This window comes from Microtus pennsylvanicus, chromosome 7 (genome assembly GCF_037038515.1).
Source record: "Microtus pennsylvanicus isolate mMicPen1 chromosome 7, mMicPen1.hap1, whole genome shotgun sequence".
NCBI lineage: Eukaryota > Metazoa > Chordata > Mammalia > Rodentia > Cricetidae > Microtus > Microtus pennsylvanicus.
Genome location: NC_134585.1, coordinates 106,519,767 through 106,538,078, shown reverse-complemented (window position 1 = coordinate 106,538,078; position 18,312 = coordinate 106,519,767). Strand labels below are relative to the sequence as shown.

General features: G+C 47.4%; 1 protein-coding gene across 3 annotated transcripts in view; it reads right to left on the bottom strand.

Annotated features, from left to right (window-relative positions):
• Elapor1 (endosome-lysosome associated apoptosis and autophagy regulator 1) overlaps window positions 1-18,312 on the bottom strand; it is a 74,907-nt gene that overhangs the window by 17,400 nt on the left and 39,195 nt on the right. For 2 of the 3 annotated variants that reach the window (XM_075981597.1, XM_075981598.1), the window contains exons 3-9: window positions 17,434-17,626; window positions 10,404-10,551; window positions 9,860-9,940; window positions 9,291-9,396; window positions 9,003-9,152; window positions 1,962-2,050; window positions 559-736 (exon numbers count right to left, since the gene is read on the bottom strand). In XM_075981597.1, the coding sequence (XP_075837712.1) occupies window positions 559-736; window positions 1,962-2,050; window positions 9,003-9,152; window positions 9,291-9,396; window positions 9,860-9,940; window positions 10,404-10,551; window positions 17,434-17,626 (945 nt within the window). The remainder of the gene's footprint in view (window positions 1-558; window positions 737-1,961; window positions 2,051-9,002; window positions 9,153-9,290; window positions 9,397-9,859; window positions 9,941-10,403; window positions 10,552-17,433; window positions 17,627-18,312) is intronic. The other variant, XM_075981599.1, reaches the window with a different exon arrangement.

The following is an 18,312-nucleotide window of genomic DNA, read 5'->3' as shown; positions in this document are numbered from 1 at the left end:
GGCCGCCAAACAGTGGACCGACCGCGCGGTGCTGCATCACGAAGTTAGGTCAGAGGTACTCAAAACAACCAGTTTAAATTAGACACACTGACCAGAACTCCAGCTGTCCCTACTGATCATTCGCTTTGATGCACCTTTTAAGCTCTCTCAGGTACATCACAGGATCCCCACAGTGTCATCAAATGCATTTGTTCTAGCAGGTACCCAGCACTCCTCCCCCAACTCCCTTGTGCCCTGTAACTTATAGGTTGTCATTCTGTCCAGTTGGTCATCTTAGCCCCATGGACTTTCTAGTTAGCATCTTTGCCGCATCCTGGACATCTCTCTTGTGAAGACTGAGACTCTCAAGGCCTGAGTCACGCTCGCAGAGACAGTGAGGTAGAAGACAGAGCAATCTGACCCTAACCTAGAGATTCCTGAACCTGGTCCTCATAACTGACCTGCCCTTCACTGCCTTCAGAGGATGGGCAGAGGGCACTTGGCTAGCTCCTCTGGGAATCACCAACCCCCAATATTAGGATGGAGAGGATGTAGGAAACAGAGCAAGGGTATTGTTACCGGAGCCATTGGAGTATGAGCCGTAGGGACAGGGTTCGCAGGTGCTGTTGTTGGTTTTGAAGAAGCCTGGGTTGCAGGGCGGGCATTGGGTCTTCACACCAGAGGCGGGCAGCTTCACTGATCCCTCGAGGTCCTCACCACAGATTTTTGGCATGGCCCATTTGTACATGAGCTGTGTCTGCAAGCATGAAGTAAGCAAGATTCAGCATGGGTGGGATGTAGACCCTGTTTCAAAGCAGAACATGGGGGTTGGAGGATACCAGAGATCTGGCCCAGGATGAGAACTCCAGAAACAGTAGAGAATTCTGTTCTGGTCACATGTTTGTCACAGTGACTGTCTGCCAAACAATGTTAGCCAGAGGAGGAAGGGTCTAATCAGGGTTCTGTGATAGAGGAGGTGGTGACCAGTTGTCTCCCGTAAAGATTTGTATACTCTTGCCAAAAATAAAAATCTTTTTGTCAGTCGAGCATGGTTATGCACACCTTTAATTCCAGTTCTCAGGAGGCAGAGGCAGGAGGATCGCTCTAAGTTCTAGGCTAGCACTGTATATTAATGAGACTACTTCAAAACAGTCAAAACAAAACTCCCCTTGCCCCTCTCAGTATTTGTGACTGTTGATTAGCATTTTCAAAAAGGCTTTCTCCGGCTCCTCCGGCTTGTTCTGTTCTTTAGGATTCTTCCAGGCCCTACACATCCCCTCCATTGCCTCATGGTGGTGGGATCCTCTTTCTCCTCTGTCTGTTTGTTGGTTTTGTTTTGTTTTTCAACAAGGATTCTCTGTGCAGCCCTGGCCGTATTGGGACTCGCTCTGTAGACCAAGTGCTGGGATTAAAGGTGTGCACCACCACTGTCTGGCACCTCCCTGCTGCCCTTGGGAGCTCTGTGAGTGTGGGGTTGTATCTCAGTAGCCTTTGGTTCACAACCTGACGCATCAGTTCACACAAACATTGCTTGTCAGCCCAGAGACAACCAGACTACAGGGGTAGGAAGTCTAGTGTGGGTGGGGGCTGGGGAGAAACTGTGGGCACTAGAACCGGTTAGGCCATTCTCCAGGGAGTTGGAAGTGGGAAGAGATGTCCTCGGCTCTCCCCTGAAGCAGCGAGCACACGAGACTGGGTCTCTCTGTGGAGAGCAGCAGGTGGGGATGGGCAGGTGGGGCCTACGGGTGAGCAAAGGAGAGAAACCAAGCAAAAGAGAACGGGGTGGGTTTGAAAAAGAACACGTGTCAATGCTAAGTGACACACGGGCAGAAAGAGTGTCCGACCTGAACTCGAACCCATGTCCTTTGGCCCCCCACTAGCCTGCGTTCATCGTGCAGGTTGGTGGGGGTTTCTCCTGTGTCAGTTTCACTGTGTCTAAGGAACAGGGAACGGGGGGGGGGGGCTCTAAGTGTGCTACCCACCTCTCCATTAGCATCACAGGCTGTGTGGGTATAGAAATAATCCTTGTCTGTGCAGGCTGGGCGCACTTTGCAGGTGGAAGATCCTTTTTCTGAAGGACCAAGGGAAGAAAAAAAATATTTCAAGTTATACAAGAGAGCAGCCCAGCTCTTACACAAACACTAGCCACTCCTGGGTACTGGCTAGTGGCCAGCAGTGCCCCAGGCCATGGGTGTGGCACTACACAAACTTCTAGAAAGCATTTGCTTTCTGTTTTTATTGTTTGCCTCCTCCTCCTTTTTTTGGGGGGGGGGAGGGAAGGGGGTGGGATAGCTTGACCTGAAACTCACCGTGAAGTCCTGGCTGGCCTTAGATTTGAACCAATTCCGCTTTAGCGTCTCGGAGGGCTAGGATTGCAGGCGCAAACCTGCATTCGCACATGTGCCCCCCCCACATGAACACATAGTCGTGTGCATATACACACACTTGAGAGAAAAAATGAGTAAAAACACACTGCTTTATGGGATTGTAATTCCCCTAACTGCTGCATCCACCACTTCTAATATGAATGCTGTATCCTCTGCAGAGAAGCATTTCCTAAGGGTGAGGCAGCCTCTCCTGGATATTGAAGAAGGATGCTTAAAAGAAATCTCATATTACTTGATAGGCAGCACGGTGTCATCCAACGAGATTGCAAGCGAGGCGGATCTAGGTTTGGATCCTGACTCGTTATTTAGTAGCTGTGTCATGTTAGGCAAATTACTTAACCTATCTCAGCTCCCTCATCCCAGGAGCAGCAGTAACAGTGGTGTTACTACAGCCATGGAGCCAGCACACGCCTGGCCCGCTGTATACAGATACTCTCAGAATGGCAGCTTTGGGAGCTGAGGGGATGGCTCAGCAGTCCGAGCACTTGTTCTTTCGGAGACTAGAGTTCAGTTCCACCCACACTGAGCAGGGCATAACCACCTTCAATTCCAGCTACAGAGGATCTTCTCTGAACTCGCTGGGAACCTACATGTAGGTGCAGATACATTCACAAAGATACACACACATACATATAAATAAACAATAGATGTTTTTATATAAAAAAGAAATGGCAGTAGCTATTATGGCCTGCAAGCCTGCACATTCTTTTTATTTAAGAACTGCCCTGGGGCGGGGGGGGGGAGGCTGGAGAGATGGCTCAGAGGTTAAGAGCACTGGCTGCTCTTCCAGAGGTCCTGAGTTCAATTCCCAGCAACCACATGGTGGCTCACAACCATCTGTACTGAGATCTGGTGCCCTCCTCTGGCGTGCAAGCATACATTGAGGCAGAATGTTGTATACATAATAAATAAATAATTAAAAAAAAAAAAAGAACTGCCCTAGGATGGTGCCAAGGGTGGGGCTAGAATTTCCACACAGGGCCTGAGAAAGCTGGAGAAAAAAATGGGGGGGGGGGACAAAAACAAAAAAAAAATAGATACAGCTCCTTTGAGAGGCGCTACTGTTGAGCAGAGCACTTGAGCAGCTGGCACAGTAAGTAGAAACTTCAGATTAAGTGAAAATGCTTATTGTATGTACTCTTACTATGTTAATGCTAAAACCTTTCTTTTTATTTAGCCGAAAAAGGGAAAATGTTATGAAATATTTGTTTACCTATGCAAAGATGTGCTGCATTTGTTTACCTATGTAAAGATGTGTTGCCGTTTTACCTTGCCTGCCTAAGGCACCCAACTGATCTAATAAAAAGCTGAATGGCCAAAAGTGAGAGAGGCCTTCTGGGCAAGGAGAGTAACTAAGAGGAGGAATTTAGGCTCAAAAAGGGGAAAGAAAGAAAAAGAGACACCAGGAAGACACTGAGGGCCAGACAGACAGGGAGGAAGCAGGAAAGTAGAACATCCGGAATGAAAGCAAAGTAAAAAACCCTGAGGCAAAACGTAGATGAATAGAAGCGGGTTGAATTAAAAGAGCTAATGGGACAAGCCTGCGTTAACGTCAAACATTCATAATTAATAATAAGTCACCGTGTCTTTCTTTGGGAGTTAGTTGGTAGTCCCCCAAAAATTCCAACAAACCAGGAGGTTGACTAAGGTTTAGGAACCTCTTCCCCACCTTCTAAAGAGGCCTCATTCCTCAGCTGGTTCCTTCCTTCTCCCAGACAACTTCCTGCATCAGAAACTCTGCAAAGGGTGCCTTGTCGACCTGCACTGGGAGTCCCTGAGACTGAACATCTCCCCACCTCTTCTGTCCCTGTCTCATTAGGCAGGACAGAAGGAAGGAAGGGCTGGGAAACAGCTGGAATCTTCTCAGTTCATTTATTGGGTAAACAAGCAGGAGGCCCAATTCGGAGGCTGTTGACTGACTTGGCCAGGGGAGGTTTGGGGGAGGTGCTGAACACGTGCCAGTTCCCAGGGCCTTGTGTATCAAACCTGGCAGAGCACAAGGCAGAAGGTGTATTTGGCACAAAGACCTTTGTTCTGCTGGTTAAACATTTGCTTAACCTGACACCCCAGGTCTGTTTTAGCAGAAATGGCCCAGCTGTTTACACACAGACCACTGAGAAAATGCCTTTCATAAATGATTAACTCGAATGCTGAGACAGACCTCGCTTTTCTAGCTCAAGTCTAGGAAACCAAGGGGTTTAAGTTGGGCATTAGTCAAGTGTGAAAAAGTCACCTACATGTTTGGTCGGCTGAGGGAGTGTGCGTGGCTTGAGGGGACTGCTCCTGGGGAAAATGCAAGAAGGCCTTTACCTCCGGGCCGGGGTCCTCCTTCTGTGCCTCCCTTCTCCTGCCAATATTTTCACTACACTTCCAGTACGGTGTTCTCCCTGGGACCCATTTCCTCAGCAGACACAGGACCCAAGGTACATTAAGGTTCAGCTCCTACCAGCTCAGACTCTTGGTGGGCCCTTCTGCCTCTGGGAACTCACCTCTCATTTGTAAATGGGGAGCTCACTCCCATGTCAGGCTCTGAGTAATAAATGAGATAAAGTCGCATTGAATGTGAACTTCTATACACGTGACCTATTATTGTAAGCTGCGGTGAGAACATTTTCATATTAGAAGAGGTGAGAATATGGACAGGCCTTCATGAAGCATGAATTAATAAGGTTAGTGCTCAGGGGTCAAGGCGAGCAGGAGATCGCAATGGGTAAAGGGGTCCTCACCACCACACTGACAACCTGAGTCTGATTCCTGAGATCCATGTAGCAGGAGAGGACTGGCTCCTTCCTGAAAGTTGTTCTCTGACCTCCACACGTGTGCAGTGGCATACACACATGTTCATGCACATGCCTCCCCCCATGAGATAGATAGATGGATAGATAGATAGATAGATAGATAGGTAGATGGATGGATAGATAGATAGATAGATAGATAGATAGATAGATAGATAGGTAGATAGATAGGTAGATAGATAGATAGATTAGTGCTTAGGGTTAGAACTCAGTAGAGGAGGGCTTGCCTAGTATGTACACTGTTCTGAGTTCTATCCCCAACATTACAAGAAAAAAAATTTGAAAAATAGCAATTAGACAGCAGTCAGGAGGCAGAGGCAGGCAGATCATTGTGAGTTCGAGGTCAGCCTGGTCGGCAGAGTAAGTTCCACAACAGCCAAGGCTACACAGAGACATCCTGTCTTGAAAAACTAAAAGAGAAAATAGCAATTACAAACTGCTAGGTCCATTTCTAGATCCTTCTCTGTATTAGCCAGTCCCCACACTGTCACCATGAGGTAGATACAATCACTGTCACTTCTGTTTTAGAGATAAAGAAATGGAGGCACCATTGCTTCTTGGGCTTCCACTAGGAATGTATATAGAAACTGCAGCAAAGACAAGCGACAGGCCCTAAGTGTTGGGTAAAGAAGAACTGCTGTGATTTGTTTGATAAAGAGCTGAATGGTCAGTTGCTAGGCAGGAGAGCATAGGCGGGCTTTCCAGGGAGAGAGAGGAAAAGGAGGAGGAATTTAGACGCACAAGATTTGCAAGTGAGATGCAGGGAGAGCGGGATGTGCAGTACAGACAGAGATGCGGTAACAAGCCATGCGGCAGAATGTAGATCTAAAAATATTGGTTAATTTAAGCTATAAGAACTAGTTAGGAGCAAGACTAAGGTAAAGCCAAGCGTTCCTAATTAATAATAAGTCTCCTTATAATAATAATAATAATAGGTCTCCTAATAATAAGTCTCTTATTTTTGGGCTGGTGGTCCTGACGAGAAAGTACTACCGCACCTAGGTGAGTGGTGACGCTGAGATTTGAACCCAGCGAGTGTGTTCTGGAGACCCTGCCCTTAAACCTTATGGGCTTCAATTAGAAAATGGACTGCTAGCATTTAACACAGCACAAAGGAGTTGACCGGAGCTATCATGCTAAATTACCCCATGAACCTTCTAGTTTCACCTATGTTTCCACCCCAAATATCTTGTCCCCATGAAACTGCAGATTCATCTCGTAAGATCTCAGCTGGTGAAGAAGAGCTTTAAGAATTCAGCTCCTTGATTAACAATTTCACGACAATGCTTGGACAGAAATCAGCCTATACAGCATTGGCCAAAACACAGTTTTTCTACAACTACCTTGTCATTCGAACCGTTGCACAATTGCTGAGTTAGAAACTGAGCCAATGAGAGACCAACAAAGACACCATTGATAGAGGTGGAGAAGGGAAGAGGAATAAAAATTAAAGTGGAAAAACAGGAATTTAGATGTTTGGCTAGAAACTTCCTCCAAGATCTAAACTTTCTTGTCTGACTGAAAAACTACACAACATTTGGCAAGATCTGTGCAGAAAAATAGGGCTCTTATATCAGGAGCATAACAGCAAGCGAACCACAGGTCAGCCTGTCCTGGGCTAACAACCACACATCTTACTACCTGAGTGACACGGGGGGGGGGGGGGGGGGGGGGGGGATGATTATGGAGGGGGGAGGAGCTATGCAAATGGACCGTGTGCTGGGCTCGGACGTGTTTCTGTAGAAGAAGGGGAAGAAAGAGTCGTGATGAGGGTTCCTAGTGGATAGAGCAGACCAGACCCCTTCCTCTTCCTTCTTGTTTCATAGCCAATTCTGGAGTTTAGACCTGGTGTCCATCACTGGGCTGCGTAGGCAGAGTGCTCTTTGGTGCTAGTACCTACTTTACAACAGTGTTTTGACATATCCTTACATGACCAGGTCTTGTCTTTTCCTTCTCTTAAAAAAAAAAAAGATTAAATTAAAAAAGATGCGTCTTTGTGGGTTGGGATCCTGTATGTGAGCGCAGCGCTCAGGAAGACCAGGGGAGTGTATCAGATTCCTCAGAGCTGGAATCACAGGCAGTTATGAGCTGCCCCACATGGGTGTCATGGGCTCTGGAAACCTAGCTCAGGTCATATGCAGGAGCAGTACCCTCTTTGAACCATTGAGCCATCTCTCCAGCCCCAGGTCCTCTTTCTTCAAATCAGGATGTTTTTGGAGGCTTCTCCCCCCACTTTCCTTTAGAGCATTGAGATTTGTCTCAACAAAACAAAAGAAACAAGAGAAAAAGTCTGCCTTGTGTTCAGTGGATATCACTTCGACTAGCCAAAGATCCCAACTTCTTTCTTCAACCTTTGTTGCCAAATGGTGATGACTGTGGCCTGGTTTGATCACTCCACAAGGTAGGCATGTATTGAAATATCACACTGTACTACCACACATACTGTTGATCCCAAAGACTCAAGGAGAGAGACCAACATCCCATCATCATGGCCAAATTAATTAAAGCAAGCTTTTTAAAATGTGGGCACATGGGTTCTCTCTCTCTAAGGCGGGGTTCAAGAAGGCAGCATTAAACATGGGCAGGATAATGGTTATAGCTCAGGGGCAGGGGTTTTCAGATGGGGGATTTGGCAGGCAAATAGGCAGAGTTACAGAAGCAGACTATAACAAGGCGGTCATAACAACAGGTGCTCATAAAAACCCTTTGATCAAAGGTAGGCTTGCAAGGTGGTCTGATGACTTTTGAAACAAAGATGTGGTTGTCATTTCCTGGATGAGGCAGTACAGAACCATTGTAGTTAAGGTTACAGGTGGGACATAGCCCAGTCTTTGAGAAACAGCAATTTAATCATCAACAGGAATGAACCTAGTTTGCCTTTATTATAAGATGACTTCCAAGTCCAAGATGGAAGCAGGCTGATTCATTGATACATATGTAAATACGCAATTACTGCTTACCATCAAAAATAAAAATTGAATAGCTTTATTTTCATATAGCTATTAGGCATGATGACATTTGCCTATAATCTCAATACTTGGGAGGGAAAAGCAGAGGGAGCAGAAATTCAAAGGCAAGCTGGGCCTGGTGGCACACACCTTTAATACCTGCACTCAGGAGGTAGATGCAGGTGGATCTCTGTGTGTTTGAGGCCAGCATGGTCTACAAAGTGAGTGCCAGGCAGCTCCTGTCTCAAAAAAAAAAAAAAAGGAAAAGAAGAAGGAAATTCAAAGCTAATCTCTGCTACATACTGAGGTTTGAGGTTAAACCCAGAATGGACTAAACAGATCCTGTTTTTCATGTGGGACTCCCCTCTGTATTCTGTGATTACCATTAATAAATAAAGAAACTGCTTTGGACCTATAGCAGGGCAGAGCAGAGCTGGAGGGGTAGGGGGAACTAAACTGAATGCTGGGAGAAAGAAGGCAGAGTAGAGAGATGCCATGTAGCCGCCAGAGAGGAAAGATGTGAGCTGTTAGGTGGAACCTTGCCGGTAGGCCATGACCCTTGTGGTAAAATATAAAATAACGGAAATGGGTTATTTCTAGGTGTAAGAGCTAGTTAGCAATACACTTAAGCTATTGGCCAAACAGTATTGCAAATAATAAAGCTTCTGTGTGATTATTTCGGGAGTCTGGGGGGCCATGAAATGAACAAGTGGCCTCCAACAACATATCTTAATACTCCTTTCCCTACCAAAGCAAGCAAGCAAACAACAACAACAAAAATCAACAAAGAATTATTGTCTTCAGTAATAGGCCGACAGGATGTGTCTCCTGCTTTCCTTTGCGTGTTCACTGGTACCCACTCCTCCTCCATATCCTTCTCCCCCAAACATCACCTGAGTATTTGTCAGGATCACATGGATGGCAAGAAGTTTCTCCTTTATTGGAGTAAGAGTTGACTGGACAAAGCTTGCAGAAAGAGGAGCCCTGTTTGGAGGCATATGTGCCAGGCTTGCAGGGGAAACATTCTGAAGTGTAAGCCACCCCTGGGGAGAAAGAATGGCATAGAAAATCAAGATTGATCCAAGACACCAAGGCCCTGGGGACCAATGCCCACCCTCCCCTAGAAGCCAAGAGTCCAGGAAGCCAGCAGCAGACCCCAGATCCGAGTCTTTTCTCTGTACCTGTTATGGCAATGTTTCTCACAAGCACAGGCTTGGACACTTTGGACCACACTGAGAAAGCTGTGGTTCTCCAATAGAGGACATTATTGCCTCTGTTTAGCTCAACCTTTAAAAAAAATACGTAAGGTAGGTGTTAATTCGTCACAAAAAACGGGCACTGCTAATTTGCCTCACTGGTCCCTCGCTGATTAAGCAGAGCCTACTCTGACCCTTTCCTTCCTCTTCCTCAGCATGGCCTCTTGAGGCTTTGTCTTTCTAACCCTCTCCCACACTTCTCTGGTCCTCCACACATGGTCCTTGCGTCATATATACTACAAGCATTTCTTATTGGACCAGAGGGATTTACAGTAAGGGAGACTGGCATTCGATCATTCTCTGGCTTTACAGAAAACCCAGCCCCAACGCTGGCTCCTGGGATGAAGCCACAGGAGCAAACTGGCCACCATATAGCCTAATCCATCAACCACGAGGAGAGGACTCCTCCCTCCATGGGCACTGGAGCAGAAGCTCCCCTTTAGGGCCCTTGGCCCCTCCTGCGGGACCGTGGGGGCGGCTGGTGTGGTACTCACACTGTGGAATTCCCATCCTTTCTCCGTAGTTTTCATCCACCTGGAGTCATCAGCATTGGGCTGGCACTGGTCATTCTGGACCTGAGGCAGAAGGGGTTTGGGATGAGAGGCTCAGCCTCCTGAGGAGATGAGGACCTCACTCCCTGCTTCCTGATGTTCTACAACACTGATCTCGTGGGAGAGGGGCTGCCAGTTCCCAAACCGAGAACAGAGAAGTAAGCTACACTCAGCAATGTCTGAACATTGTCCCCAGAGAAAGAATTTCCAATTCAGCCACTTGCATGTCATAACAAGCGTGAACAGGATGGACCGTCTAGGAAATCCACAGGCTCTGTCCTCACCATCTGCGTCCTTTGCCTTTGCCTTTTCTTCTCAGCTCCCCAGGCCTCAGCCCATTTTGCTCACAGCTTTCTCTAGAGTGAAAACCAAAACACTTCCCCAACACGGCTATAATTGTGATTGATTCCTATAAATGAATCTGAACCCCAGAGGTTCCTGACTTCGCTGTAAACCCCTCCTCCCTCTCCCCAGGCTAGGCACTTACAAAAAACTCAAAGATGATGCTGGAGTCTGGGTAGTAGTATTCAAAGTTAACTGTGCCGGACTGCTTTAGGTTGACGGCATACATCAGAGTGGCTGTGCATTCGTCCGTGTTGGAAGCGATGTAGTCTCCTCGGGGAACCCACTTGGACCTGGGAAAGAACAGGGACCGAGAGTTATGGCAGCAGCACATCCCACAAGGCTTTGTGCCATGCTTTAGGTTCCATGTTCTCCTGTTAGGGATTCTGGGGATTTTCAGACTCAGGAGTTCTAGGACAGGCTCTGAAGCAGCACAGAAAAAAACTCTTTCCCGAAAAACAAAAATAAACAAAAACCAAAACAATAACAACAAAACCAAGTCAGTCGACACTCCAGCCTGGATGGAGGAGGGTGAGGCATTTGAAGCTCTACCCTTAGCTAAGGGGCTACGGGAGGGGGTCATTTTTCTTTATGGGTATAACCTCTGGTAAGTCGCCTCTGATCCATAAATAGCATCTCATGCCTGCACATGCATGCAGCTCTAATGAACAAGGTTCCAAAGGGAAAGGGAGGGGCTCAAGGGGTAGGCATGTTTCCTGAAGCTTCTTTGTGACCTGGTCCTCTTCTGGCCACACTGTATTTCTTTACTTCCCTGTCTTCCCGGCTGCCTGGTGGATTCTGAGCGGACAGAAGCCAACCTTGTCTTGCATGATAAAGTCCCTCAGTCTCCTGGTACCAGGGACCTCAGGAGAAAAGGGTAAACTGAGGCAGCTCTGCTGCTTCTGTTTTGCCTGAGTCTAGCCCAAGGCTCCCAGCTGCCTAACAAGGGCCTTTAGGAGAATTTTAAGTCAGTGCCCAGGGTCCGCCTGTGCCTGCCCAAGCCTTACAAACTCAACAGTTGGGGTTTTGTTTCATTGTTTTGTTTTGCTTTGTTTCTCTGTGTAACCTTGACTGCCCTGGAGGAACTCACTCTATAGACCAGGCCAGCCTCAAACTCAGAGATCCGCCTGCCTCTGCCTCCTGAGTGCTGGGATTAAAGGTGTGCACCATGACTGCCCAGTAACAGTCGGTATTATTATCAAAATGGAAAGAAACCAAATTCTTCCAAAATGACCCAGCTAACTTAACAGTGTTGATTCTCTTGACGAAAGAGACGTTTAATGCTGATGTACTCCACGGTATCAGCTACAAATAACTCTCGAGGTTTGATGCACAATAAAAAGGAAGCCCTAAGTGGGGTACATCTGCAAAATGCATCACGGTTCCGGTGTTTGACAGTGTTGCCCCTGGTGAACTTTATCTTCAATAACAACAACATGTTTGGTTGGTTTCTACTGTCAGAAGCATTGCTCTGGACGCTTCTCCTCGACCCCTCGATCAGTGCTGGGGATCTGAGATTGGATCCGAGGCCTTGAATGTGCTGGAGTGTGCACTACCACTGAGTTACACATTCTAAGCCTTCGTTTTCTTCCTAAGCTTATTTTAGGTGGATTTATTCTTATTTTGCGTGTATGGGTGTTTTGCCTGCATGTACCACATGCGTGACTGGTGCCCACAGAGATCAGAGAGGGCACTGGATTTCCTAGAACTAGAATTACAGATGGTTGTGAGTCACCATGTGGGCACTGAGAATATCTAACTAACCCAGTCTTCTGGAAGAGCAGTCAGTGCTCTTAAGTACTGAGCCTCCATCTCTCCAGCCCACCTTTGTTTCATTAAGACAAAGATATGTAATGTAGCCCAGGCCTGGAGCTCTCTGTCTTCCTACCCCAATGTCCCAAGTGCAGGGTTCAGAGGTATATGCCAGAACACCTGGTGTCTTAGTTAAGGATTCCATTGCTGTGAAGAGACACCATGACTACGGCAACTCTTGTAAAGGAAAACATCTAACTTGAGCTGGTTTACAGTATCAGAGGTTTAGTTCTTTCTCAGTGTGGCAAGAAGTATGTCTGCACGGTGCTGGAGAAGGAGCTGAGAGTTTTATATCCTGATTCACAGGTAGCAGAAGGAGGCTGCATCCCACGCTGGGTATAGCTGGAGCATAGAAGACCTCAAAGCCCACTCCCTCCAACCAGGCCATACCTCCTAATAGTGCCACTCCCTATGGACCACACAATCAAACACATGAGTCTATTGGGGCCATTCCTATTCAAACCAACACACCTGGGCTACAACTTTTACACACACACACACACACACACACACACACACACACACATATATATCTTGTTTAATCACTATTACATTATTTAAGAATAGCCCTATTAGCTGGGCATGGTCATGCAGGCCTTTAATCCCAGAACTTGGGAGGCAGAGGCAGGTGAATCTCCGAGTTCAAGGCCAGCCTAAACTACAGTGTAAGTTCCAGGACAGTCAGGGTGACACAGAGAAAACTTGTCTTGAAAAACACCACCAACAACAACAACAACAAGGACAGCACTATTTTTAGCACCAACTTTTGTTTTTGAGAAAGTCTCACTGTGTATCCCTGGTCTGCCAGGCACTACTGTGGAAACCAGTCAGTCCTTGAACAGAGTCCACGTGCCTCTGCCTCTTGAGTCCTGTGATTAAAGGTGTGTACCACTGCACCGGGCTTTCCACCATTTTTAAGAAGGAGACTGAGCATAAGATTAGACTAACCATAGGCCAGTCAGGTGTGATCTGCCTGCGTTTTTAGTGGTCTCTGTGTTTAATGTCGACGTCTACTTTTCTTTCATTCTTGTTGACGGTTACTTGGCTGCTGCTCCTTCCCATCCACTCACACCCAACACCAAACCCCACGCTGTGCTGATGGATGTGCTGCTTAGTTTTAAGAGCCAACTTGACAAACATAATACAGAATCACCTGGAAAAGACTCAGTTCTGTCTACATACATATTAGCACACTGCGTGTGCAGTGCCCATGGAAGCCAGAAGATGGCACTGGTTCACTGGGTTACAGACAGTTGTGAGCTCTCATGTGGGTGCTAGGAACCAAACCCAGGCCCTTTGCAAGAACAGCAAGTGCTCTTAACCACTGAGCCACCTCTCCAGCTCCAAGTCTTCATGAGGAAGTATCTAGATCAGGTTGATCCTCGGGCACGTCTGTGGGGGATGACTGCTTATTAATGTAGGAGGACCAGATCGTTGTGAGCAGCACTGCTCCCTAGGCGGTGGCCCTGCGCTGTGTAAGAGAGCCAAAACCTAGCGAAGCGTGAGCAAGCATGTGCTTGTTTCTCGCTGTTCTTGGCTGTGAAAGTGGCAAGACTAGCTGTTTCAAGTTCCTATCACCTTGCTTCTCCGTGACAGACAGTAGCCTGGAGCTGGGAGTAGAAATAAACACGTCTCCCCCCAATCAAGTTGCCTTCTTTCGGGGCATTTTTAACACAACAACAGAATTGAACTAGATTAAACTCTGATTCCCTCTAGGGACCTCAGTGTCTGACGGCAGACTGTTTCCCATGCCCTGGACCTGGGACCTACTCCCAGGATCCATGGATGACTCTTAAAACCTTGGGGGTCCTGACAGACATGGAAACTGTAGTTTGTCCTCTTCCCCATGGTTAGTTCTGTGTCACTTTTGTGGAAAATGATGTGTTAGGTGCTGGAGACACGGCCGGTGCTCTCCTGCTTAGGGCTTCTATTCTGTTCCTAGTTGAGGGAACAGAAACTTAACGAATACGATTAATCACATAGGAATAACTGTGCTGAGCATGGTAACAAGAATGACAAGGTGCCAGCGCAGGCTCCAAAGCTACAGAAAATCCTTGTCTCTAAAAACAAACAAACAAAACAACAACAACAAAAAGGCAAGGTGACACCAGAGTCTGTTTTAGGAGGCTCCTGGTGCAGGGATGGTTTCTTTGAGGACTTGACTTTTACTCTGAGACGTGAGAGCCAAGTAAGAGCCAGGGACAGGCCTGTGGAAGGGCTACTCTAAGGTTTCAGGAGGAAAGCATCTGGCCAGCTGGTGTGGCTGCGGCATGGCAGCAGCAGGGGAGATGTTTGGGAGATGCAGGCAAAATGGGCAGAGAACAGAGGAGAACAGCAGCTTCCCCGGGCTGTGGGAAAAGGACTGGATCTCATCCCAAAAGCAATGGGTGCTCAACCCAGCGTTCCGAGCAAGAAACCCTTGTGTTTAGATGAGTATTCATCCTGCTGGCTGCTGGGTGGAGTCACCACCATGGCCTGGAGGAGGCAGAAGAGCAGCTGGGAGGTTGCAAGGTGGACCGGGCAGGGGGTGCTGGTCCAGCTGAACAGGAAGTAACGGGACAGCATACCGGAAAGCCAGAGCCAGGTTCATACTATCAGCTCAATTGCTGACTTTTAAAATCTCTCCAGATGGCCATTTCTACTGAGGAGACATCCTCTCTCCCTCCTAGGGATGTCTCTGGATGCCTTAAGATCCAGGCTCCATGATGGTCTGTGCCTTGAATACAGGAGCTGTTATTAACCTACGCACATCCTGCCTCAGTGAGAGATAATGGTTTCCACCGCTCTCACTGCGGTCCCCAGGGAGGAGGAAACTTTCCTCTTCCTAGGTTGGGAAGTGATGGAGCGGATAGATGGATGATCAGCAACTTGTCCAGCCCTGGTCAAATGACGTTTGATATTAGGGCTTACACAGGACAGGCGCCAGATCGTTTTAACCCACGCAGTCCCTCCTTTCTCGCTTGCATCTTTTCTAGCTCTCTATCTGCCCCTCACCAAGTTATCGCGATAGTGATTGTGATATGTAAACTTGAACTCTAATGTCAAAATTGGATGACTTGCTGGGCATGGTGGCACACGCCTTTAATCCTAGCACTTGGGAGGGAGGCAGAGGCAGGTGGATCACTGTGAGTTTCCAGGCCCACCTGGTCTAAATAATGAGTTCCAGGCCAGTCAAGGTTTTAGAGAGACACTTTCTCAATAAAAACAAACAAATAAATAAAATGCAATTGAATGATTAAATGCCTACGGTGTGGTTCAAACCTTGGTCCTCCTGAGAGATTTAAGCACAGGAATGGGAGCTAGCATGGGTGAGGCCCCAGGTTCAACTCCCCAGGTTCAGCACCATAAAAACAAACTTTGAAAAGAGAAATTCAAGCCAGGCGGTGGTAGCGCACGCCTTTAATCCCAGCACTTGGGAGGCAGAGGCAAGCAGATATCTGTGAGTTCGAGGTCAGCCTGGTCTACAAGAGCTAGTTCCAGGACAGGCTCCAAAGCTACAGAGAAACCCTGTCTCGAAAAACCAAAAAAAAAAAAAAAAAAAAAAAAAAAGAGAGAGAGAGAGAGAGAGAGAGAGAGAGAGAGATAGAGAGAAATTCAAGTGTAACACAATTCTTTGGTCCTTTTAGTGCATTTATGTAGCGATATTTTGCTTTTATGTTTTAATAAATAAAGCTTGCCTGAAGATCAGAGTGCAGAGCTAAGCCACTAGAGACCAGGGAGTGGAGGCACACACCTTTAACCCCAGGACTCTGGGGACAGAAGCAGAGGGATCTCTGTTAGTTCAAGACCACCCTGGGCTACATGAGATTGAATCTGTCTAAAAGAGAAACAGAGCTCGTGCAAAGGTGATCCCAGCACTTGGGATCCCATGTTTTTAATCCCAGCACTAGGGAGGTGGAGACAGTAGTGATATGGCTGGGCAGAGAGAGGAATTGTGCAGTCTGGTGGAGACAGACACTGTCTGGAGATGCAGTCTGAGGACAGGATTGCCCCTTCGGGCTGAGCATTGATAGAGTTCTTTTACAGACCTCTCTGGTGGCTGGCTGCTCTGCTTCTCTTATCTCCAGCATTAATTCCTATATCTGACCCTGGGTTTTTATTATTAAGACCAATTAGAATTCATGCTACGCATTTACTTGCTTCGGTATAAAGAGAACATTTGCTTTCCTGACATACATATTGTCAGAACTGCTTTATGTAACTTTTTATCCTAATGTTTTCCTCCCTGGAACCCACCACCACCTGGCACACAGTCATGTGATTTGAAGGCGGCAGTGTGCAGCGGGAGAAACTTGGGACTGTGTCTGCGATCAGCCCCGCCAGTTTCGAGCTAGGAAATTAAGATGGAATGCTTAACCTCACTGGGCCTCCAGCTTTTCACTGCAGAATGGAAGTCACAACGCCAGTTTCCCTGGGCTCCTGAGTAGGTTCAAGAAAAACCTTCTACGTAGGACATCCAGCACAGGGCCGAGTCCCTAAAGGGCACATCTGGAATACATACTCAGCTGTCTAGCCCTGACTCCCGTGGGGAGGGGGCACTGAGCTTTTCAACGACTAGCAAAGGTCTCCTGAGCTGGGGATTCCTAGCTACTGCGATGTGGTGGGTCAAATGAGACTGGCCGTGATAGACTCATATAATTGAATCCTTGGTCCCTAGTTGGTGGAACTCTTTTGAGAAGGATTGGGCCATGTGGCCTTGTTGGGAGAGGTTTCAAAAGCCCATGAGAGGTCCAGTCTTGTGCTTGTGGATTAGATGTAAGATCTCAGCTACAGCTCCGGGGCCACGCTTTCCTGCCTGCTGCGTGGACTCACCCTCCAAAACTGTAAGCCAGCTCCCAATTAAAGGCTTTCTTTTATAGGTTGCCTTGGTCATGGTGTCTCCTCACAGCAATAGAACAGTGACTAAGACATGGGTGTCAAGGGAGTTAGAGGATCTCATTCACGATCCTTCCAAATCCACAACATGTCATACACAGCCAGTTTTAGACATTTGGCACCAAAGCCAGCAAGACAACCAATGCTTCGTACATTGTGTTCTAATCCGGTTCATGAAGTTTATTTACTGACTCAAGATTCCACAGAGAAAATCCAATTGGCGTTTGTTTTAAACCTGCTGGTCCATTATACACTTGTTGTTCCTCATCCACCTGCCTCTATTTCTTTAGGTGTCTCTCACAGATGTCAGTGGTAAGCTTAGGTTAGAATGGGTCAAAGGAGCGGTCACACCCATGAGTCCCCCCTCCCGTGCCCACCCCCAGGGAGTGAGGCGTTCTCCCACCTGCCTCAGGAGCAGCACACAACAGTGCCCAGGATGCCCTGCAGCCCCTTCCCCAGGAGACTTGGGTGCTGGCTCCCAGACTCACGAAGTGCAGTTCTCCGTGGACTCAGTGATGGTGTCATCGACTTCCAGGTTGGCCGAGAGGCTGGCAAAGCCATGAGGCAGTTCATCCCACTCATCAAACCGGATGCCAGTGCCGAGGGAGTAGCGGCCCTCTGCGCAGGGCTTGCAGGACTGGTCCTTCATATCCAAAAACTCTCCGGCATTGCAAGAGAAAGCTGGAAAGTAGGGCAGGGACAAGGGAGGGGTGCTGAGGTCACTGTGGTCTCTGGAGGAGGGATGGGGCTGGAGGCAAGCTAGAGCCGGGACCACTGAAACCTAGGGCTAAGGGACATCTTGTGTGATGGTATTTATATGGAAAACCACACGAGTAAAGTCATAGAGACATAAGGCAGATTTGTGGTTACCACGGAGACTGAGGAGAGACTGTTGCTAAGAACTTTCTTTTCGGTCTCTAAATGCCCCAAAATGTGAGTGGTTAAGAGTTGCCGGGAACAGCTGGGCAGTGATGGCGCACGCCTTTAATCCCAGCACTTGAGAGGCAGAGGTAGGTGGATCTCTGAGTTCTAAGACAGTCAGAGAAATCCTGTCTCAAAAAACAAAACAAAACAAAAATAAGTGTTGCTGCAAAGATTCTAACGGCCCTGAAATTTGCCAGATAAAGGATGGGATTTATGGTCAGTAAGAGGAGGTATTGTAAGTTGAAGATCAGCCTTGTCCGCATAGCAAGTTCTAGGGCAGCCAAGGCTACTCAGAGGGCCTTTCTCAATTAAGAAAAATAAAACAACCTAGCCAAAGTAGTTGCTTCTCAATAAAGCCAACATTTTAAAAAAGAAAAAAGTATTTTAAAGTCAGGCAAGGTGGTGACTCACCAGCAATCCTACCACTTGGGAAGGGAAGGTAG